Here is a 24,219-nt window from a genome sequence, read left to right on the forward strand (position 1 = left end):
TCATCCGGAATGCCTTTTTCCTTCAGGATCCGGCGTTCAACCGCCATGCCGTCAAACGCAGCCGCGGTAAGTCTTGGAACAGACATGGTCCCTGCTGGAGCAGGTCCTTTCTTAGAGGTAGAGGCCACGGGTCTTCCGTGAGCATCTCTTGAATTTCCGGGTACCAAGTCCTTCTTGGCCAATCCGGAGCCACGAGTATAGTCTTTACTCCTCTCCTTCTTATGATTCTCAGTACTTTTGGTATGAGAGGAAGAGGAGGGAACACATACACTGACTGGTACACCCACGGTGTTACCAGAGCGTCCACAGCTATTGCCTGAGGGTCCCTTGACCTGGCGCAATATCTGTCCAGTTTTTTGTTGAGGCGGGACGCCATCATGTCCACCTTTGGTTTTTCCCAACGGTTCACAATCATGTGGAAGACTTCTGGGTGAAGTCCCCACTCCCCCGGGTGAAGATCGTGTCTGCTGAGGAAGTCTGCTTCCCAGTTGTCCACTCCCGGAATGAACACTGCTGACAGTGCTATCACATGATTCTCCGCCCAGCGAAGAATCCTTGCCACTTCCATCATTGCCCTCCTGCTTCTTGTGCCGCCCTGTCTGTTTACGTGGGCGACTGCCGTGATGTTGTCCGACTGGATCAACACCGGCTGACCCTGAAGCAGAGGTCTTGCCTGACTTAGGGCATTGTAAATGGCCCTTAGTTCCAGGATATTTATGTGAAGTGACGTTTCCATGCTTGACCACAAGCCCTGGAAATTTCTTCCCTGTGTGACTGCTCCCCAGCCTCTCAGGCTGGCATCCGTGGTCACCAGGACCCAATCCTGAATGCCAAATCTGCGGCCCTCTAGGAGATGAGCACTCTGTAACCACCACAGGAGAGACACCCTTGTCCTTGGAGACAGGGTTATCCGCTGATGCATTTGAAGATGCGATCCGGACCATTTGTCCAGCAGATCCCACTGAAAAGTTCTTGCGTGGAATCTGCCGAATGGAATCGCTTCGTAAGAAGCCACCATCTTTCCCAGGACCCTTGTGCATTGATGTACTGACACTTGGCCTGGTCTTAGGAGGTTCCTGACTAGGTCGGATAACTCCTTGGCTTTCTCCTCCGGGAGAAACACCTTTTTCTGTACTGTGTCCAGAATCATCCCTAGGAACAGCAGACGTGTCGTCGGAATCAGCTGTGATTTTGGAATATTTAGAATCCATCCGTGCTGTCGTAGTACTACTTGAGATAGTGCTACTCCGACCTCTAACTTCTCTCTGGACCTTGCCCTTATCAGGAGATCGTCCAAGTAAGGGATAATTAAGACGCCTTTTCTTCGAAGAAGAATCATCATTTCGGCCATTACCTTGGTAAAGACCCGGGGTGCCGTGGACAATCCAAACGGCAGCGTCTGAAACTGATAGTGACAGTTCTGTACCACAAACCTGAGGTACCCTTGGTGAGAAGGGCAAATTGGGACATGGAGGTAAGCATCCTTGATGTCCAGAGACACCATATAGTCCCCTTCTTCCAGGTTCGCTATCACTGCTCTGAGTGACTCCATCTTGAACTTGAACCTTTTTATGTAAGTGTTCAAGGATTTCAGATTTAAAATGGGTCTCACCGAGCCGTCCGGCTTCGGTACCACAAACAGCGTGGAATAATACCCCTTTCCCTGTTGTAGGAGGGGTACCTTGATTATCACCTGCTGGGAATACAGCTTGTGAATGGCTTCCAATACCGCCTCCCTGTCGGGGGGAGACGTTGGTAAAGCAGACTTCAGGAACCGGCGAGGGGGAGACGTCTCGAATTCCAATTTGTACCCCTGAGATACTACCTGCAGGATCCAGGGGTCCACTTGCGAGTGTGCCCACTGCGTGCTGAAATTCTTGAGACGGGCCCCCACCGTGCCTGAGTCCGCTTGTAAGGCCCCAGCGTCATGCTGAGGACTTGGCAGAAGCGGGGGAGGGCTTCTGTTCGTGGGAAGAGGCTGTTTGCTGCAGTCTTTTTCCCCTTCCTCTGCCCCGGGGCAGATATGAGTGGCCTTTTGCCCGCTTGCCCTTATGGGGACGAAAGGACTGAGCCTGAAAAGACGGTATCTTTTTCTGCTGCGAGGTGACTTGGGGTAAAAAGGTGGATTTTCCAGCCGTTGCCGTGGCCACCAGGTCCGATAGACCGACCCCAAATAACTCCTCCCCTTTATACGGCAATACTTCCATATGCCGTTTGGAATCCGCATCCCCTGACCACTGTCGCGTCCATAATCCTCTTCTGGCAGAAATGGACATCGCACTTACTCTTGATGCCAGAGTGCAAATATCCCTCTGTGCATCTCGCATATATAGAAATGCATCCTTTAAATGCTCTATAGTCAATAATATATTGTCCCTGTCCAGGGTATCAATATTTTCAGTCAGGGAATCCGACCAAGCCACCCCAGCACTGCACATCCAGGCTGAGGCGATTGCTGGTCGCAGTATAATACCAGTATGTGTGTATATACTTTTAAGGATATTTTCCAGCTTCCTATCAGCTGGTTCCTTGAGGGCGGCCGTATCAAGGGACGGTAACGCCACTTGTTTTGATAAGCGTGTGAGCGCCTTATCTACGCTAGGGGGTGTTTCCCAACGCGCCCTAACCTCTGGTGGGAAAGGGTATAATGCCAATAATTTTTTAGAAATTAGCAGTTTTTTATCGGGGGAAACCCACGCTTCATCACACACCTCATTTAATTCATCTGATTCAGGAAAAACTACGGGTAGTTTTTTCACACCCCACATAATACCCTTTTTTGTGGTACTTGTAGTATCAGAAATGTTCAAAACCTCCTTCATTGCCGTGATCATGTAACGTGTGGCCCTACTGGAAAATACGTTTGTTTCCTCACCGTCGACACTGGAGTCAGTGTCCGTGTCAGTGTCAGTGTCTGTATCGACCTGAGGTAACGGGCGTTTTATAGCCCCTGACGGTGTTTGAGACGCCTGTACAGGTATTAACTGATTTGCCGGCTGTCTCATGTCGTCAACAGTCTTTTGTAAAGTGCCGACACTATCACGTAATTCTTTCCATAAGACCATCCAGTCAGGTGTCGACTCCCTAGGGGGTGACATCACTAACACAGGCAATTGCTCCGCCTCCACACCATTTTCCTCCTCATACATGTCGACACAGCGTACCGACACACAGCACACACACAGGGAATGCTCTGATAGAGGACAGGACCCCACTAGCCCTTTGGGGAGACAGAGGGAGAGTTTGCCAGCACACACCAGAGCGCTATATATATACAGGGATAACCTTATATAAGTGTTTTTCCCTAATATAGCTGCTGTATATATTAATATGCCAATTTAGTGCCCCCCCTCTCTTGTTTTACCCTGTTTCTGTTGTGCAGGACTGCAGGGGAGAGTCAGGGAGCCTTCCTCCAACGGAGCTGTGAGGAAAAAATGGCGCATGTGTGCTGAGGAGATAGGCTCCGCCCCTTTTTCGGCGGCCTTTCTCCCGCTTTTTTGTGGAAAACTGGCAGGGGTTAAATACATCCATATAGCCCAGGAGCTATATGTGATGTATTTTTAGCCATTTAAGGTATTTTCATTGCGTCCCAGGGCGCCCCCCCCAGCGCCCTGCACCCTCAGTGACCGGAGTGTGAAGTGTGCTGAGAGCAATGGCGCACAGCTGCGGTGCTGTGCGCTACCTTATTGAAGACAGGACGTCTTCTGCCGCCGATTTTCCGGACCTCTTCACTCTTCTGGCTCTGTAAGGGGGCTGGCGGCGCGGCTCCGGGACCCATCCATGGCTGGGCCTGTGATCGTCCCTCTGGAGCTAATGTCCAGTAGCCTAAGAAGCCCAATCCACTCTGCACGCAGGTGAGTTCGCTTCTTCTCCCCTTAGTCCCTCGATGCAGTGAGCCTGTTGCCAGCAGGTCTCACTGAAAATAAAAAAACCTATTTAAACTTTTACTCTAAGCAGCTCAGGAGAGCCACCTAGATTGCACCCTTCTCGTTCGGGCACAAAATCCTAACTGAGGCTTGGAGGAGGGTCATAGGGGGAGGAGCCAGTGCACACCAGCTAGTCCTAAAGCTTTTACTTTGTGCCCAGTCTCCTGCGGAGCCGCTATTCCCCATGGTCCTTTCGGAGTCCCCAGCATCCACTAGGACGTTAGAGAAATATGGCTGATACCCCTTTCATGTCACCCTGTAATCAGTATACTGCTGAATAGTATTCAATAAATGATGCATGTGAATTAAGTATGTCAGCCACGTGGTTGTGTTTTTGGTTCTTTTCTTTGGTTAAATTATGATTCAAGTTGTCTGGGTAAATTCTAGTTTGTGTAAATGAATAAGGAACATTTCTTATAGCTATACATACTATAAATGATTATAATCAGAAATGTAATATAAAACAACTTGCACATATATATTTTTTTTTACAGTGTACTTCTTACAAATATTTAATTAACTAAAAAAAATTGTTTCTTAGAAGAAATGTTTTCAATCTAAAGTAGTGCCTATTAATGGAAATTGAGGTCAACCTTTAATTAATGTAGGAGACATGACTGAATACAGAAAGGCTTTTTGAAGAAGTGTCAAAGAAGCTTAAAGACTGTGTAGCTGACTGATCCTCTTTAATATCAGTAATACAATCAATGGACATTTCCTCCTAAGCTTTTTGTGAAGTATTAATAACAAGATTCATATAATTTTTATCAAGTTTCATAGGAATTTATTTTTTTATAAATAATATTTTAATTAATGGTATTAATGATACAATTCATTATAAGCGTTTAGACAAGAGCTTTAAATAACCTTTTGGAATGTTAACACCTACCCCCAGCCAATATAAACCAATGCCAGTATTCTAATCCTTATGCGGTGAAATGTCAGACATGGCTACTAAAAGTCAAGGAATGAGCAACCACAGAACAGTTATACGGGGAATTCAATTAGCCATGGTAATTTAATTGATCCCCCGGAGGATATCCAATTAGCCCAATCACTTATCGCAGATTTTTTTTGGGACCCACTGAGATCCCGCAACAAAATCCCTGGGAAGTGCTATTTGTATGCAGCCGCGATCACGAAAACACATGGTCCGGAAACTTATCCCAGATCCTATGTTTTTTGCCCAGACCAGAATTGAATTGCCTGTTTTTTTTTCGCCCACAATTGAATTTCGCTCTGGTTTTTTTTTACGGGAGATCTAATTGGATAACCCATAAAAAAATATCAGTGAAACATTGGGAAAAATCATTGAAAACTCCAGTTTTTCACTCCCAATGTTTCATCGCACCTAACTGGATTCCACCCAAGGTGTTACCACTTTATATGACCCTTGTGCTAAATTCACAGCTCTATAAGTAATAGCACCATATGCTGTACTTAGCAGGGTCCCAACACTAACTTAGAGCTGGGACTTTTGGTGAGCACCTTTAAATCTGAAGGAGAAATCCATCAAAGCAGTTCTAAGGCTTTCAGTTAGTGCCAGTGTTCTGCAAATAGGGCCAATAGTGGAGGTTCCAGTGAAGAAGCCCAACAAAAGCACTATTATTGGTCAGAAAAGGAATTTAATACAGTTGAAAACACCATTTAAACGTGGATACACAAATGAAACACAAATTGTGACTCCTGCATTTCTCTAGAAATAAATATGATTATCATTTGTAATTTGCAAGTATAGTATTATTAGTACTGTATGCTAATTGGTATCTACAAAAACTTTTACATTGTGTTAGTACACAATCATTTCCTCTTATAATAAAGCACTTTTATTCTTTGCTTGCTGAATTTGTTGGCTATTTAAATGTATTGCCTATGGGTTTAAATCTAAGCATGCACAAAGTAAAATTGGTATAAAGAATGAAAATTGAAGCAATTATTAGAAAATGTGTTGCATCTCAGAATATGCATCATGAATAAAATACCCTTCTGAGACTGTTGCATATATTGTCTACTTAATGACATTTAGAAGGCAAAATCTCAGGGGAATTGTTAGGATACAACAGTTTGCACATTAATTCAGACAATAAAATGATACCCAGGGCTTTTCAGAAACAGATTAATGCAACTACATAAACAAATATCACTTCAGGATAGTCCCGTTGAAGGAAAGAAAATGTCTCTTAATTGCTCAGAAAATGAACACTCAGACTATTCTCTGCATCACGGGTCTGTCACATAAACCAGCACGATACAGCACGCACTGCCCAACAATGGAAGTCATTCCGAGTTGTTCGCTCGTTGCCGATTTTCGCAACGGAGCCATTAAGGCAAAAATGCGCATGCGAATGGTACGCAGCGCGCATGTGCTAAGTATTTTAGCACAAAACTTAGTAGATTTACTCACGCCCGAACGAAGAATTTTCACGTTGAAGTGATCGGAGTGTGATTGACAGGAAGTGGGTGTTTCTGGGCGGAAACTGACCGTTTTCTGGGAGTGTGCGGAAAAACGGAGGCGTGCCAGGATAAAACGCGGGAGTGTCTGGAGAAACGGGGGAGTGGCTGGCCGAACGCAGTGCGTGTTTGTGACATCAAACCAGGAACGAAACGGGCTGAGCTGATCGCAGTGTAGGAGTAAGTCTCGAGCTACTCAGAAACTGCTAAGAATTATTTATTCGCAATTCTGATAATCTTTCGTTTGCAATTCTGCTAAGCTAAGATACACTCCCAGAGGGCGGCGGCCTAGCGTGTGCAATGCTGCTAAAAGCAGCTAGCGAGCGAACAACTCGGAATGAGGGCCAAAGCTACTTTTTACAGGGAACATATTGAGAATTAAAAGCAGGCAAGCTTTGCATCAATAGCGTCTGTGCCAAAGTAATTTAGAAGCAAATTAAGTTGCCATGGGACTTCTAGCAGGACAAACTCCTACCCACACATTGTAAGCCATGTCTACCATTCCGGGAGACAGTATACAACATATTCTTTCTCATAAGTGTTAGTTATTGTTCACATATTGGCTTGATTATAAAATGCAGCAGGCCTTCATATTATAATTGTTTTACTAGTATTTTGGTCTTGTCATTTGCTGGGTCGCTAGCTACCGTTCCTGCATTGCAATTTTTTTTTATTGTTCTTCTGTCTTCTCCTACCTTCTCATCTCTGTCCCACCTCTGCCAGTCTATCTCTCTCATCTTTGACCCCCTGCCTTTCTCTTATTTATACCCTCCCACAACTGTCACTCATCTCTATTCTCACTTTTCCATGTCTCTCTCTCATTTCTGTCTTTCTGTTTGTCCTTTTCTATATCATATCTGTCCCATCACTCATCTGTGTACCCCATCTCTCTCATCTCTGTTCCTCCTGCCCCCCTTATCTGTCTGTTTCTCTCTCACACAAATGTTCCCCACCCCCCACCCTTCTAGCTCTCATCTCTTTTCCCCCTCCCCCTTCTTACTCATATCTACCCCTCCATGAGCATGTTTACTAATGCCAAACGTCTTTTTGTGCATTATTTCATCCTGGAAAACACTGTAATGTACTGTAGCATTTTGCATGCAGATACAGACACAGTCACACACAGAAAATAATCATGCTGAATATCATTTTAATCAGCAGAGTCTGCCTGTGCATCTTATTCAAATAGCAATGCGCATAAGATGCATGTTTGGTGGGAAAAAAAAGACACTCGTTCTGGCGGCTCTCATGCGCCCTGACTCATTACGTACGGAGGCTAGATGAGGAACACATCTGTATTATAGATTTTGTAGCTGCATATGCTGTATGCTCATTACAAGAAAACCATCTACTGTATATTTAAATTTTTAAAAACAGAAGTTCTGTACTAACAAAAACTATATAAAACCATCAATCTGTAAAACTGGCAGCAGTGAAAATGTAAATACCTCCTCACTGTGTCATTGAAATAAAACAATCCTAATTCTATGGGACTCCAACACGATTACCAATACTTTTGTCCTCACTGTCAGAATGGCTTGGAGATATGACTGCTGGGTATTCCTGGCACTCGTGTGTGCATCAGTCCAAGGTAAATTTTAGGGGATAAGAAGAAAGTTGGGGCAGTCTAGTATTTCAGAAGCACTAGGAAATCCCACAGGGGAGCTGACAAACCTAAACGTAAGGTAGCCATACAGATGTGTCTTCATATATCTAGCCTTAATAGGACTTGCACCGCGAGATGCCTGGCTTGAGTGAGACGGCAGTTCCTGTGCAACTCTGCTAACGTTGGGTGTCTTTTTGCCGAAATGTATCTTATTCACAATGCTATGCTTAATATTAGCAGCAGCCAGCACTATAAACTCATCCCCACTGCTCCCTGTAAGCCAGTTCAGCTTTGCCTCCTTCAGCTACTATTATCTCCCTTTCCAGCCTGCCCAGACAGAAGCTCCGCCTCTGAGAGGAGGAGGAGGCAGCTGCTTGTCTTGCAAAGAGAATGGTAGCTCACAGTAGGGGAAAATGCGTCCTGGGCCCCCTTTCTTCAAGGGGCCATCCTCGATAATCAGAAGGGACGAGAAGGAGGTAGCAGTGTAAAAGTAAAGACTTTGGGTGCGGCCCTGTACTGATAATGCATAGACAGAATTGCACCCAATGCCTGCTTACTTTTACATTATATACACATAAATAATCATGTGGCACTAGTTAATATCAAATATTTTATTACAGTTTTCCCCTACATACAAAACTGTACCTGTATGAATGCGACTGTGTCTTTCAAGTTGACTTGGCTTAGCAAATGCTTTATCACATGTATCACAATGAAATAATTTTGGCATCTGAGAACTTCGTGAAGGCCCAGGCTGATGTGTCTGCATATGCTCCTGCAAAATTTGTAATCGTACATTAAAACTTAAAAAACAGTTTATATATACACAATAACACAAATCAAGTGAAACAATACACCTTAAAATGCTCCTGATTAGCCATGGGCGTTGGACACAATTATCATACACCATTTTAAAATGGTGTGTGCTGCTTGTATACTGTAGCTCCATGTAGAAACACACCTCTCAATGCTTTTGATGGAACCTAGGAAATAATGTTAGCAGGAAGCAGTTTACGGACCTCTAGGGTGATATTTTTTTTTTCCACCCCAAATGTAAATGTAGTTAAGAACTAAACTAATTTAAAGTAGGTCACCACGCGATATATACATTTTCCCACTTTATAATAATCACATTACAATTATATGGCTGTAAAAATAAAATGGAAATTTATCACACTCCCATTGTTATATCGTCTAGGAAAATAATCATTCCATGTTAAAGATCTACAATAACACAGTCCTACTTTCAAATGGGAAGCTCTCTTGAAGGCTTTATTGCACAGGTGGCACACATGAATCCGTTCCTTGCCATGAGTCTCTTTATTGTGCTCGGCTAATATTGATGCTGAAGGAAAGCAATGATTGCATTCAAAGCACTGATGTATTCGGTCGTGCTTATCTATATCGCTGTTCTTTTCAATAAGAGATTCATCTGTAACCTATAAAATACAAAGTGCATCAAAAATAGATTGTATAAATAGAGGGTTTTTGCCAAATTGACACTATTCCTAAAATACCAGTCATAGGGCCTTATTCAGGTTGGATTGCAAAATTTGACAATCGCAATACGGCCGATTATCGAATAACTATGCATGTGCAGCGTTTACACTGCACATGCGTGAGGGAAAATAGCAACATAAATTGCGTACACATCGTAATAGTAATGCAGCCGCTATTTTACTGACAGGAAGCCTATGTTACTGGGCGGAAACCTGCCATTTTCTGGGTGTGGCTGAAAAAACGCAGGTGTGTCCAGGCATTTTTAAGGAGGGCCCCTGACGTGAGCGATGACCACTTCCAGCCTCTTGTGTCACCAAAATTGTGGACGACCTTGCCTGGCACAGATGGGAAAAAATCTTTAATGTTCTGGTAATTGCGTATGGTTTTGCGATCAGAATACACACATTGCGATGCATTCTCAATTTCTGAAATTGGCATTTTTTTCTCTATTTCTGGACGGCAACTATTTGATTGCAGCAACTGCTTTATAGCAGAAACTGCATTCCTTGCTACATGAGGTCCATAATACTGATATGTGATACTTTATACAGTATTTGCAAATTAAACTAAGATCAAGGGCTATATTCCATGACTGAAACCAATGTATGTTGCTAAAACTCTGCGATTTGCATGGATAATTATACCAGTTTCACGAGAAAACCAACAATAATGTAAAAAACATACTAACCTTTATCACAAAGTGGAAAAAATTTCCATGCAAGCCTGCTTAGCAGAATCATAAAGCCAAACAATATCCATGCATTTACCATAGCAACATAGGGGGTCATTAAGAGTTGATCGCACATAGCAACTTTTTGCTGCTCGTGCGATCATCTAGACGCCGCCTATGGGGGAGTGTATTTTAGCATAGCAGGGCTGCGAATGCTTATGCAGCCCTGCTATGCTAAAAAAAAGTTTCACTCAAAACAAGAGTAGCCCTGCAGCTACTTACCCAGTGCGACGGATCCAGCGATGAAGGTCCCGGTCCTGACATCAGACATCCACCCTCCATTCGCCTGGACACGCCTGTATTCTTCTTACCACTCCCCGAAAACGGCTGGAAACAGTGAGTATCCGCCCCAGAAAGCCTCCCGCCTGTCCATCTTCTTGCGATCACATTTGTCGCTGGCGGCGGCATTGCCCGGGGACGATCGTCGCCAGGCAACGACGCGCGAGCGCAATGCGCCCGCCGCGCATTTCCGACCTGTTCGCACCGTAGCAAAGAATTGCTGCATTCGAACGGGTCAGAATGACCCCCATAGTTTGCATTATTTGCGTGTAAAGGTTATGATGTGAAATGTAAAGAACACCGTCTCCCTTTGTTAGCTTATAAGGCTTTAGAAGTCTTATTAATCTTATTTTATGGAAGGTAAATCCTAGATATCCTGCCAAGCTGAGCAGAAGAATCATTTTGAGCTTTAAAACAACTTAACTTTATTGCTACCAGTAGCAGGGACACCGTCAGGCAGTAAATGTGTGTTAGAGGTTAGATTATAGTTCAAACTCTTCAGATAATGGGCCAGATGTACTAAGCCTGAAAAGTGATAAATATCACAGTGATAAAGTACCAGCCAATCGGCTCCTAACTGTCATTTTTCAAACACAGCCTGTAACATGGCAGTTAGGAGCCGATTGGCTGGTGCTTTATCACAGTGATATTTATCACTTTTCAGGCTTAGTACATCTCCCCTCATAGCAAAGGTCATACACTACATTGGTGAAGTAGAAATGTCACAGCTTTTTAATTATGTATGTCCAAGAAAATGCAATATTGATAGCAGTTCTCATTCAAGTAGATATGAGAAATAAAAGTAATTGCTGCCAATATGTTAATAGATGTTTGAAAAGTACCTGGTAATTCAGGTCACTGTCACTGCTGGATGGCTGCGTTGCATGGCTCACCAATATCACCTGCTGGGAGCCAGTACCACTTTGTCCAGATAAGCTGTTTTCAGACAGAATGCCAGGGAACTGCTGGGTCTATTGGAGAAGAAACATTCTCTTAATACATGAAACATTAGTTGCAGGAAAACTAGCCATGTTATATTGTAAATATTGTATTTCCTATGTGTATAATCATTGTATGTAAATAAGCAGATATTGAAAGTAGTTGACCAATGCTGTCTATATTATAGGTTCTGGAAGGCTTGATCATATGTTAACTAAATATTTATATGGTAGAAAAAGAAAAAGAAAGGGGTACTTGATAGTGTGGTTTAAGCAAGTTACTATTTTTCTCATTCACATAAATTTAAGACTAAAAACAACAAAATATATAGTGGACATCTGACCATAAAATATCACATTCACTCAGGAACCCAACAATGCTAATGGAAAGAAAACTGTTGGTGCTCTCATCATAACTATATATCTTTATACCTTGTCACCAGTACCTGCAAAAAACATGTCTCCTAAGAAGTGAATGTGAGGATGACTAATGATCTATGGGGGACATTTACTAAGCAGTGATAAGAGCGGAGAAGTGAGCCAGTGGAGAAGTTGCCTATGGCAACCAATCAGCACTGAAGTAACATCTATAATTTGCATACTATAAAATTATACAGAGCTGCTGATTGGTTGATGGAGCAACTTCTTCACTGGCTCACTTCTCCACTCTTATCACTGCTTAGTAAATGTCCCCCTAAGTCTCATAAGATCATATCTACAGATATTCCGACCTTGCAAGTAAATGTTCTTAAATGTTCTCACTGTACAAAGTTAACATTTTGCCACCTTTGTTCCGCTTCTCCAGACATAAGGTGCTGCAAGTCTATTAGTCACTGACACTTACAAAAATGATGCATTTTGGAGCACATGACAATACAGAAATGGATATATTTACACCATAAAAATATACTTCGATACATCTTTAACTGAGGCCCTTAATGAGTTGATTATGTTTGAAGTTTTGTTCTGTGGGTCCAGCCGTGATACAAGACAGCTTTTTTTCTAACCTACATAACTTGGAGCCGGGCATTTCAACTCATGTATCAAGTGAGTTTGAAAGGACAAAGGTATGGGTATGCTTTGTCCACACCTATCAGTCAAAATGCCAAAGGCACAATGTTGTCGGGAAATTGCAGATGCACTAGTAATGTTATTTGAAGTATGTTAACCATTGGTGGGATGTAATGGGGTCTGGGTTGCACAAATGTGCGAGTTTAGCGCTAAACTCGCACATTTTGCAAACTTGACCAATGTAATGGGGAGTGGAAACATTCAAACTCACATGTTTCCTGAAATCCCAAAACTCGCAATGGCAAAACTCGCATACAGATGTTTTGCTATTGCATCTCGGGCAATCTAATAGGGTGTGAGTTGTAAACATTACCAAAATATCTCCAATAAATAGACTAGCTTCTGTCTGCTAGATTGATGGAAGCATGCACAGGTAAATGAGATCCGTGCTTGCTACTGTCTGTAAAAGTAAAGAAACCGTTAAAGTAAAAAAAATTAAGATGTACAGTCCCCCCAAAGCATAACCAGCCCCAGGCTCTGAGTCTGTCCTGGGTGTAAAAATACAGGGGAAAAATTGTGTAGGGGTCCCCCATATTTTAACAACCAGCACTGGGCTCTTGGACCGGTCCGGGTTCCAAAAAATACGGGGGAAGGAGGGTGTAGGGGTCTCCCGTGTTTTTTAAACCAGCACAGGGCTCCAATAGTCAAGGAGTTAATGCCACAGCCAGGGAACACATTTATATAGGTTCCTAAAGCATGCTTCTGTCAAACACGCAACTGAGCTGACGGTTCATCTTTCAACAGGACAACGACCCTAAGCACACAGACAAGATATCAAATGAGTGGCTTCAGGACAACTCTGTGAATGTCCTTGAGTGGCCCAGTCAGAGCCCAGACTTGAATCTGATTGAATATCTCTGGAGAGATCTGAAAATGGCTGTGCACTGACGCTTCCCATCCAACCTGATGGAGTTTGAGAGGTGCTGCCAAAAGGAATGGGTGAAACTGCCCAAAGATTGGTGTGCCAAGCTTGTGGCATCATATTCAAACAGACTTGAGGCTGTAATTGCTGCCAAAGGTGCATCAACAAAGTATTGAGCAATGGCTGTGAATACTTATGTACATGTGATTTCTATTTTTTTTTTTTTATAAATTTGCAAAAAATGTAATAAGTAAAAATGTAATAAATGTAATAAGGCTGTAACATAACAAAATGTGGAAGAACTGAGGTGTGGGAATACTTTCTGGATACACTGTATATATATATATATATATATATATATATATATTATATATACACATACACATACACACACACACACACACACACACACATACATACATGGATGCACACAGTATATTCTGCTCTGCCTCATTCAAAATAAATAATATTGTACATTTAGGATTTTTTTTGTACAGACCCTTAAAATAACTTCATACCTGAATTTTTAATTTGCAGTTAATCTATATGTACAATGTTTTGCCCTAAATGCTTAAAATTGCTGGAAAGTGGTGACTTGAAATGAAGAATAAACCCCAGAAACACAAATTAAGTTAATAAAGGCATAAATTATCTGCAGGAGTCACACACACAAAAGTGTAGGTGCACTGTATGTAGGAATGGATGATAACTGGTAAAATGGGTTTCCCGAGCTACAATAAATCAGGACCGATCACTGCATTGCACCATTACACATAAACCCCATAGAGCAGTGGTTTCCAAACTTTTTTGAATCACGGCACCCTAAAGTATCAGAATTTTTTGCACGGCACCCCTAAGCCAATAGTTTCTTATTGAAAAATGTAGAAAGAAATATTCAATTACGTAAATTGTCTTTATAGGTCATCCTTAGGGTAACTTATGTGGTGAGGGACAAGGTTTGCTTCTGATTGTCAATATATTTTATGATTGGCACCCATTAACACTGGTTTTGCTTTTTTCATTGACCATGCAGAATTTGAATTGGTTCTGGACCACCAACCCGAGGCACCCCTGCAAGTGTCCCGAGGCACCCCAAAGAGACACGGCACACAGTTTGGGAACCACTGCCACAGAGGATTATGGTGACAAATCCAGGGCAATTTGTTCAATTCCTGGAATCAGGATTTAAAAATTATTGATCCCTGGATACCCAGGATTGGTTTATTTTCAACGTAAATCGCCGTGCTAACTCACCCTAATCTGGGAGGGACAGTAGCTGTGAGGAGAGGAGGTGAGAAGCGGGGCAGTGCAGGGTGGCGGTTGGCTGCGCATTGTTACTTCTGACTTCAGTGCGCACAGCTGGGGCAGAGGGAGCTGAGCATGAGGAGCCAGGCAGCGTCTGAGCCTCCTGAGGACACTCAACGCTGCCCGGCATAGAAAAAAAAACAAGGTGGTGGCCAATCCCGAAATCCCTGGGATAGGAATCTCCAATCCAGTGACTGAATCCCGGCCAATTTTAGATCCCGGGATTGACTACCATATAGAGGATCTTTGGATCATACAAATAGTATTTTTATACAGTAATTAATAATAAAACATCTTGCTTTTCTCAAATTAAGTAGGGTATCTCAATGGGAAATATAGACTAAATAGGCAGCAAGAATATGTAAATAAATTTACTGACAAAAGAAATTAAGATAAACTGGGGAGTAAAATACTGGAAAAACTACTCATCTATTAAAAAAGGTGCTGAAAACAGGACTTTGTTCAAGGGACAAAAAGTTATAGTATGAAAAAACAGATATTTTCCAATGGTGATAGTACTGTATGCTTTCACCACTGGAATATTGCATAATACTACTGATCCTCAGGGAGAAGCAGTACTGTAACAGGGCTTCGCTGAGCACTGTGCTGGCCATGCTACTGACCAATGAGATTTCAAATTGGGCGGGCCACTGGTGCCGGTAAGTGCAGCACGGCCACAGAGTATCCTCATGATAGCGATGGCCATTATTGGGATAACAATGTTGTTCACCATTGATGGTATAATTGCTGGTAACCTTGATGGAATAAAACCATAGGGGAAACTTCAATGATTTTTCCCACAGGGAAAACTTTGGTGATTTCACCCACCAGTGTTCATCCCTGCTCAATTAGTCACTGGGCTGCAGGCCAATCAGAGCCAGGGGGCAGGGCTTTGTGAGTGCATTGGGGCAGAGCTAGTCTCTTTGTCCCGGCACCAAGTAGGAAATAATAAATAAATACAAATTACAATGGGATAGGGGTCAGGGCGAATTGTTTTGTACCATCGATAGTGGAGAACCTGCTAAGGAGGCTCTAAGGGCCTGCACAGACTACAGAGTGCCTGCCTTGAGCAATCTAGAGGACACGCTAGATGCCACTGCAGCAGAATTTCTTGATGCAGAGTGCCGTTCCAGGCACCCTGCTAGCCAGATGCAAGGACTTTTGGGCAGCGACAGTGCTACCCACAGAGCCCTGCACTCTGCAGCGGCACCACTCACACATCCCTAGTTAGAACCCTAAGGTTAAGTGATTCAAGAGAACAGCTCAAGTATCTATGTAAAATTAGTATTAATTCAATAAATAACAATCAAATATAATAAATATCCAGCATTGGCAATTCACAGCAATCTAATGGGCATGCTTTCATACTGTGTTTCACAGGCACACAGTGATCCCTGAAGTGCTGGGAATACACTTACAAAGAGGAGTATCCCCCAGTGGTGCAAGTAGAAAAAATGTCTTACAGGAACTGTGTGCGCGCGCCGAAGGCACACGCGCCACAAAAATGGGTGTGGCCAAATGCCACATGGGGCATGGACAATGAAAAATAGGATTTTGATAACCTACCGGTTAATCTTTTTCTCCTAGTCCGCAGAGGATGCTGGGGACGACATCAAGACCATGGGGTATAGATGGGATCCGCAGGAGACATGGGCACTCTAAAGACTTTTCATTGGGTGCGAACTGGCTCCTCCCTCTATGCCCCTCCTCCAGGCCTCAGTTGTAGGAACTGTGCCCAGGGAGACTGACATTTCGAGGAAAGGAATTACTTAACTAGTGGTGAGATACTGTATCTACCAACTCACACCCTCAACCATGCTGCACACATGGCATTCAGCATAACACACGCCAACAGGCATGAACCAATTGCAGCAACATGCTGAACTAAAATAACACAACTTGTGTAACTGTAATAACTAAACTGCAGGTAAAATACGCACTAGGACGGGCGCCCAGCATCCTCTACGGACTAGGAGAAAAGGATTTACCGGTAGGTTATCAAAATCCTATTTTCTCATACGTCCTAGAGGATGCTGGGGACGACATCAAGACCATGGGGTCTATACCAAAGCTCCAGTACGGGCGGGAGAGTGCGGATGACCCTGCAGCACCAATTGACCAAACTTGAGGTCCTCATCGGCCAAGGTGTCAAACTTGTAGAACTTAGCAAATGTGTTTGACCCTGACAAAGTAGCTGCTCGGCAAAGTTGTAAAGCCGATATCCCCCCGGGCAGCCGCCCAGGATGAGCCCACCTTCCTAGTGGAGTGGGCCTTTACCGACGTCGGTAACGGCAATCCAGCCATAGTATGAGCTTGCTAAATCGTATTTTTAATCCAACGTACAATGGTCTGCTTGGAAGCAGGACAGCCAATCTTGTTGTGAGCATACAGGACAAACAGAGCCTCTGTTTTCCGTATACAAGCCGTTCTAGCGACATAGATTTTCAAAGCTCTAACCACATCTAGAGATTTTGAATCAGTGAATGTGTCAGTAACTACTGGCACTACAATAGGTTGGTTTATGTGGAAAGATGAAACCACCTTCGGAAGAAAATGTTGATGAGTCCTCAACTCTGCCCTATCTTCATGGAAGATCAGGTAAGGGCTCTTGTGAGACAAGGCCCCCAATTCAGACACCCGCCTTGCGGGTGCCAAAGCCAAAAGCATCACCACTTTCCAAGTGAGAAACTTCAACTCTATCTTTTGCAGAGTCTCAAACCAATCCGATTGAAGGAACTGCAATACCACGTTAAGGTCCCATGGTGCCACTGGAGGCACGAATGGAGGCTGGATGTGCAGAACCCCTTTCACAAAGGTCTGAACCTCTGGAAGAGAGGCCAATTGTTTCTGGAAGAACACGGACAAGGCCGAAATCTGGACCTTGATTGATGCCAATCGGAGGCCCGCCTCCACACCATCCTGCAAAAAATGGAGAAAACGTCCTAAATAAAACTCTTCCGTAGGAGCTTTCTTGGAGTCACACCAAGATACATATTTTCTCCAAATACGGTAGTAATGTTTCGACGTTACTCCCTTTCTGGCCTGAATAAGGGTGGGGATGACCTCCTCGGGAATACCCTTCCTGGCTAGGATACGGCGCTCAACAACCATGCCGTCAAACGTAGCCACGGTAAGTCTTGGTACACACACGGCACCTGCTGCAGCAGGTCCTCTCGAGGAGGAAGAGGCCGAGGATCTCCTATGAGTAACTGCTGAAGATCTGGGTACCAAGCCCTCGGCCAGTCTGGGGCAATGAAGATTGCTCGAATCTTTGTTTTTCTTATGATCCTGAGTACTTTTGGGATCAGCGGAAGTGGAGGGAAGACATACACTGACGGAAACACCCACTGGGTCACCAGTGCATCCACTGCTACTGCTTGAGGGTCTCTCGACCTGGAACAGTATCTCTGAAGATTCTTGTTGAGACGAGATGCCATCATGTCTATTTGATGAACTCCCCAAAGACTTGTCATCTCTGCGAAGACTTCTTGGTGGAGGCCCCACTCTCCTGGATGGAGATTGTGTCTGCTGAGGAAGTCTGCTTCCCAGTTGTCTACTCCCGGAATGAATATTGTCGACAGAGCTTGTAGATGTTTTTCTGCCCAGCTGAGGATTTTTGTCGCCTCTGCCATTACCCTCTGCTTTTCGTTCCGCCCTGCCTGTTTATGTATGCGACTGCTGTTACATTGTCCGCCTGGATCTGCACGGGACGGTCTTGAAGAAGATGTACCACTTGTTGAAGGCCGTTGTAAATGGCTCTTAGCTCCAGAACGTTTATGTGAAGGCAGGCTTCGTGTTGTGACCAATGTCCCTGGAAGTTTTCTCCCTGAGAGACTGCTCCCCAGCCTCGGAGACTTGCTTCCGTGGTTACAAGGACCCAGTCCTGAATCCCAAACCTGCGTCCCTCTAGTAGGTGAGAGCTGTGTAACCACCACAGGAGCTAAATCCTGTCTTTTGACGACAGGATTATCTTTCTGTGCATGTGTAGGTGTGACCCCGACCACTTGTCCAACAGGTCCCACTGGAATACTCAGGCATGGAATCTGCCAAACTGTATGGCCTCGTAGGCTGCCACCATCTTCCCCAACAACTGAATGCACTGACACATTTGATGGTTTCAATATCTGTTTTACCATTTTTCTGGATTTCCAGAGCCTTTTCCAGCGAAAGAAATACTCTCTGTACTTCTGTGTCCAGAATCATACCGAGGGAAGACAACCTTGTCATCGGTTCCAACTGTGACTTTGGGTAATTTATGGTCCACCCGTGTTGTTGGAGTATTGACAGAGAGATCCCAGGATCTCGCCTTTATCAGGAGGTTGTCCAGATAAGGAATTATATTGACTCCCTTCTGACGAAGGAGAACCATCATCTCCGGCATCACCTTGGTGAATACCCTCGGCGCCGCAGAGAGACCAAAAGGTAACGTCTGGAATTGGTAATTGCAATCCTGAACCGTGAATCTCAGATAAACCTGGTGAGGAGGATAAATGGGAACATGCAGGTAAGCATCCTTTATGTCCACCGACACCAAGTAGTCCCCCTCCTCCAGACTGTCAATCATTGCCCGAAGCGATTCCATCTTGAACTTGAACCTTTTTAGGTAACCATTCAGATCCTTTAGATTTAGGATCGGTCTGACCGAGCCGTCCGGCTTCGGAACCACAAAGAGGCTTGAATAAAAACCCCTCCCTTGTTGTGACAACGGTACCAGGACTATGACCTGGTCTTGACATAATTTTTGGATTGCCGCTGTTACTGCTTCTCTTTCTGACGGAGAAACTGGCAAGGTCAATTTGAAAAATCGGCATCGGGGAACGTCTTGAAACTCCAGGCCAGACAGAATCCAATCCTGGCTGAAGAGTCTGAGACGTGCCCCCACCCGAGCGGCCTCCCGCAAGGGAGCTCCAGCGTCATGCTGGGGATTTGGCAGAAGTAGGGGTAGACTTCTGCTCTTGGGAACCTGGAGCCGCTGTGGGCTTCTTACCCCTTCCCCTTCCTGCAAAGAAGGGGGAACCTCTCGTCTTTTTGTATTTATTGGGCCGAAAGGACTGCATTTGCGGGTGATAGGTCTTTTTTGCCGGTGCAGGCGCAGAGGGCAAAAATGTCGACTTACCTGCGGTAGCCGCCGAGACTAACGCATCCAGCCATCGCCAAATAAGGCCTCACCTTTATATGGGAGAGCCTCCATGTTTTTTTTGGAATCTGCATGCGCGTTCCACTGGGGAATCCACAACGCCCGCCTAGCCGATACTGCCATGGTAGCGGCCTGTGAACTCAAGAGTCCAATAGCCTTCATTGCTTCCAGCATGTAGGCGGCAGCTTCCTTGATATTCCCTAACTTAAGGAGTATCTCATCTTTATCAATCCTGTCAATTTCTGATGACACGCTTTCTGACCATTTTTCAATAGCGCGACTCACCCATGCGCAGGCAATAGTGGGCCTAATCAGTGTACCATTGGTAACATAAATGGATTTCAATGTCGTTTCCATTTTGCGGTCTGCCGGCTCTTTAAGAGAAGCCATGCCAGGAGCAGGGAGAATTACCTTCTTTGTCAACCTGGAAAGTGCACTGTCTAACAAAGGGGGTGACTCCCACTTTTTCCTGTCCTCAGCCGGGAAAGGGTAAGATATGTGAATCCTTTTGGGAATATGAAATCTTTTATCAGGATTCACTCACATCCCTTCAAACAGAGCATTTAGTTTGTGTGAAGGGGGGAACGTGACTTTGGACTTCTTTTCCTTACATAAAAACGCCTTCTCCTGAGGTACAGGAGTGGTTTCTGTAACCCATATAGCCACAATCATATATTGTATATTTTTTGCCAATTTATGATCTATCTCTCTGGATTCACTATCGTCGACACAAGAGTTAGAATCCGTGTCGGTATCAGTGTTTACAACCTTTGCAAATGGTCTCTTATGTGACCCAGAGGGGCAGCCCGCATAAGGAATAACAGCATCCTGAAAAATCACATCTTCCACAGATTTTCTCCAGCATGCAGCCTTACATTCAAATTTATCTAATCTACGGTTAATCAGATGCATACTGTCACATATCTCTTTCACCCATGCAGGCTCTTGGTGTGCCAGTAGCGCCACCACATTACAACTCTGTGTCCCTAAAATGGCTTCTCCCGGGGAGGAACTCCCTGCCTCAGACATGCCTCACACGTGTAAAGCACACCAACAGACACCCTGGGACTTATTTTGGGGACAGACCCACAGTAAAATATGTCAGAGGGACACAGGATAGGAGCAGCCAGTTCACAATCCCAGCGCCAGTATTTCCTGTGAACACAGTATGCCCACAGCCTAACAGTGCTTTTTAAATAGTAATATACACTATCAAATGCACCACAATCGCTTTGTGCCCCCCCTTAATAGCACCCTGTACTTGTCAGAAGTGGAGGAGAGGACCAGCGTGTTCTCTGCAGCCTGAGGAGAGAGAGAAAATGGCACTGAGTAGTGTGCTGGCTGCCTGAGGAAGAAGCTCCACCTCCGCAATGGCGCGTCCTGACACTCATACAAACACTGTAATATTTATACTGGCGGGGGTAGGGCTGTGCCAGTGGCAACTTATGCCCCCTTTTAGCCAGTTTGAGGTATTTTTCTTGATGCTCAGAGTGCCCCCCCCCCCGCGCCCTGCACCCTGTAGTGCCTGTGTGTGTGGGCAGCAATGGCGCGCTGCGCTCCTGCCATCCGCGCCGCACCTCACCCGTCACTTACTTGATAGAAGATCATTCTTCTTATACTCACCTGTCTTCTGACTTCTGGCTCTGTGAGGGGGGTGATGGCGTGCTGTGGGAGTGAGCATCTAGACACGGCTAGCGCTCAGTTCCCTTCAGGAGCTAATGGTGTCCTGTCAGCCAGAAGCAGAGCCATGAAACTCTGAGGAAGTTGGTTCTGCTTCTGCCCCCTCAGTCCCACGAAGCAGGGAGTCTGATGCCAGCAGATCTCCCTGAAAATAAAAAACCTAACATAAGTCTTTTCAGAGAAACTCAGTAGAGCTCCTCAGAGTCCATCCAGTCGACCTGGGCACATTTCTAAAACTGAGGTCTGGAGGAGGGGCATAGAGGGAGGAGCCAGTTCGCACCCAATGAAAAGTCTTTAGAGTGCCCATGTCTCCTGCGGATCCCGTCTATACCCCATGGTCTTGATGTCGTCCCCAGCATCCTCTAGGACGTATGAGAAATGGAGGCGTGATACACGTATGGGGGGGCCAGATACACATATGACCCTGATAGTGCCAGATACACGTTGCCCCACAGTGCCAGATATACAATGCCCCTACAGTGCCAGATACACAAATGCCCCCGGTGTCAGATACACATTGCCCACCCAGTGTCAGATACACATTGCCCCAATGTCAGATATACAGTACATTGCCCCACAGTGCCAGATACACAAATACCCCCACAGTGCCAGATATACATTGCCCTAGAGTGCCAGATACACATTGCCCCACAGTGCCAGATACACAAATGCCCCCACAGTGCGAGATACACAAATGCCCCCACAGTGCCAGATACACAAATGCCCCCACAGTGCCAAATACACATTGCCGCACAGTGCCAGATTCACATTGCCCCACAGTGCCAGATACACAAATGCCCCAGTGTCAGATACACATTGCCCCAGTGCCAGATACACAAATGCCCCCACAGTGCTAGATACACAAATGCCCCCACAGTGCCAGATACACAAATGCCCCCACAGTGCCAGATACACAAATGCCCAGTGTCAGATACACATTACCCCAGTGTCACATACACATTACCCCAGTGTCACATACACATTACCCCAGTGTCAGATACACATTGCCCAGTGTCAGATACACATTGCCCGACAGTGCCAGATACACAAATGCCCCCACAGTGCCAGATACACAAATGTCCCCACAGTGCCAGATACACCTTGTTCCACAGTGTCAGATACACATTGCCCCAGTGTCAGATACACAATGCCCCACAGTGCCAGATATACATTGCCCCAGAGTGCCAGATACACATTGCCTAAGTGTCAGATATACATTGCCCCACAGTGCCAGATATACATTGCCCCAGAGTGCCCCCCCCCACCCCTGCTCACCGCTGCCTCTGTTGCTGCTATGTGAGGGCAGGAGAGCGCAGCGCCTCTCCTGTCCCTCAATGCTCATGAAGTCTGGTCTCCGGCGGCGGGTATCACAGATGAGGCACCGGTTCGTTAGCCAATCAGAGCTCGCCGACCGGCAGCTAATCAGGAGCCGCGGCTGCCGGTCCACGAGCTCTGGCTAGCAAACCAGTGTCTTTTTTAGATTCACCCCGCCGCCGCTGGAGACCGTACATCACAGAGAATTGAGGGGCAGGAGAGGCGCTGTGCTCTCCCCTCCTCACACAGCAGCGGGATGCAGGTATGGTGGATAGCCCGGCGGTACAGAATTTCTTACCATTACGCCGTACCGCCATACTTGCAGCACTGGTATCCCCCAAATCCTAAATGACATGGGGCTTCCCATTTACAATGCTAAAATATCTGTTACAAAATGTGCTACCTCACACATTGACCACATTACACATTTTAAGTGACTTGAAATAATAATAATACTGATAATAAAAATTTAAGGAAGAAGTATTTTGACATTTAAAAAACACTACATGATCGAATAAATCATGGCAGTACACATCAAGTATTACATTATTAGAAGAAAGTGGGCACTAAAAGAAAATAATCTGTAACAACAACATCATTGCTTATTAATTTATTAAGAGTTATTTATTAGAGATGAGCGGGTTCGGTTCCTCGGAATCCGAACCCCCCCGAACTTCAGCCTTTTTACACGGGTCCGAGGCAGACTCGGATCTTCCCGCCTTGCTCGGCTAACCCGAGCGCGCCCGAACGTCATCATCCCGCTGTCGGATTCTCGCGAGGCTCGTATTCTATCGCGAGACTCGGATTCTATATAAGGAGCCGCGCATCGCCGCCATTTTCACACGTGCATTGAGATTGATAGGGAGAGGACGTGGCTGGCGTCCTCTCCGTTAGAATAGATAGAGACACTTGAGTTGATTACTTAGTAATTTTGGGGAGCATTAGGAGTACTCAGAGTGCAGAGTTTTGCTGATAGTTAGTTACTAGTGACTGACCACTTTATTATTTAATATAATCCGTTCTCTGCCTGAAAAAAAACGATACACAGTCACATACCATATCTGTGCTCAGCCTCAGTGTGCTGCATGATAGTATCATCTATGTATATCTGACTGTGCTGAGTGCTCACTGCTCACACAGCTGAATTGTGGGGGAGACTGGGGAGCAGTTATAGCAGGAGTACAGTGCACACTTTTGCTGCCAGTGTGACTGACCAGTGACCACCAGTATATTGTCTGCCTGAAAAAGTTAAACACTCCTGTGGTGTTTTTTTTTTTATTCTATAAACGCATTCTGCTGACAGTGTCCAGCAGGTCCGTCATTCATTATATTATATAAATATTTACCTGCAGTAGTGTTATATTTTTTTTGTTCATCTCTATCATCTTTATCATCTCTATATTAGCAGACGCAGTACGGT

General features: G+C 44.9%; 1 protein-coding gene across 7 annotated transcripts in view; it reads right to left on the reverse strand.

Moving 5' to 3' along the window:
• The window catches only part of ZNF236 (zinc finger protein 236), a 531,150-nt gene that overhangs the window by 47,670 nt on the left and 459,261 nt on the right, over positions 1 to 24,219 (reverse strand). For all 7 annotated transcript variants that reach the window (XM_063923335.1, XM_063923337.1, XM_063923334.1 and 4 more), the window contains exons 29-31: positions 11,335 to 11,463; positions 9,228 to 9,422; positions 8,629 to 8,758 (exon numbers count right to left, since the gene is read on the reverse strand). In XM_063923335.1, the coding sequence (XP_063779405.1) occupies positions 8,629 to 8,758; positions 9,228 to 9,422; positions 11,335 to 11,463 (454 nt within the window). The remainder of the gene's footprint in view (positions 1 to 8,628; positions 8,759 to 9,227; positions 9,423 to 11,334; positions 11,464 to 24,219) is intronic.

This window comes from Pseudophryne corroboree, chromosome 5 (genome assembly GCF_028390025.1).
Source record: "Pseudophryne corroboree isolate aPseCor3 chromosome 5, aPseCor3.hap2, whole genome shotgun sequence".
Taxonomy (NCBI): domain Eukaryota; kingdom Metazoa; phylum Chordata; class Amphibia; order Anura; family Myobatrachidae; genus Pseudophryne; species Pseudophryne corroboree.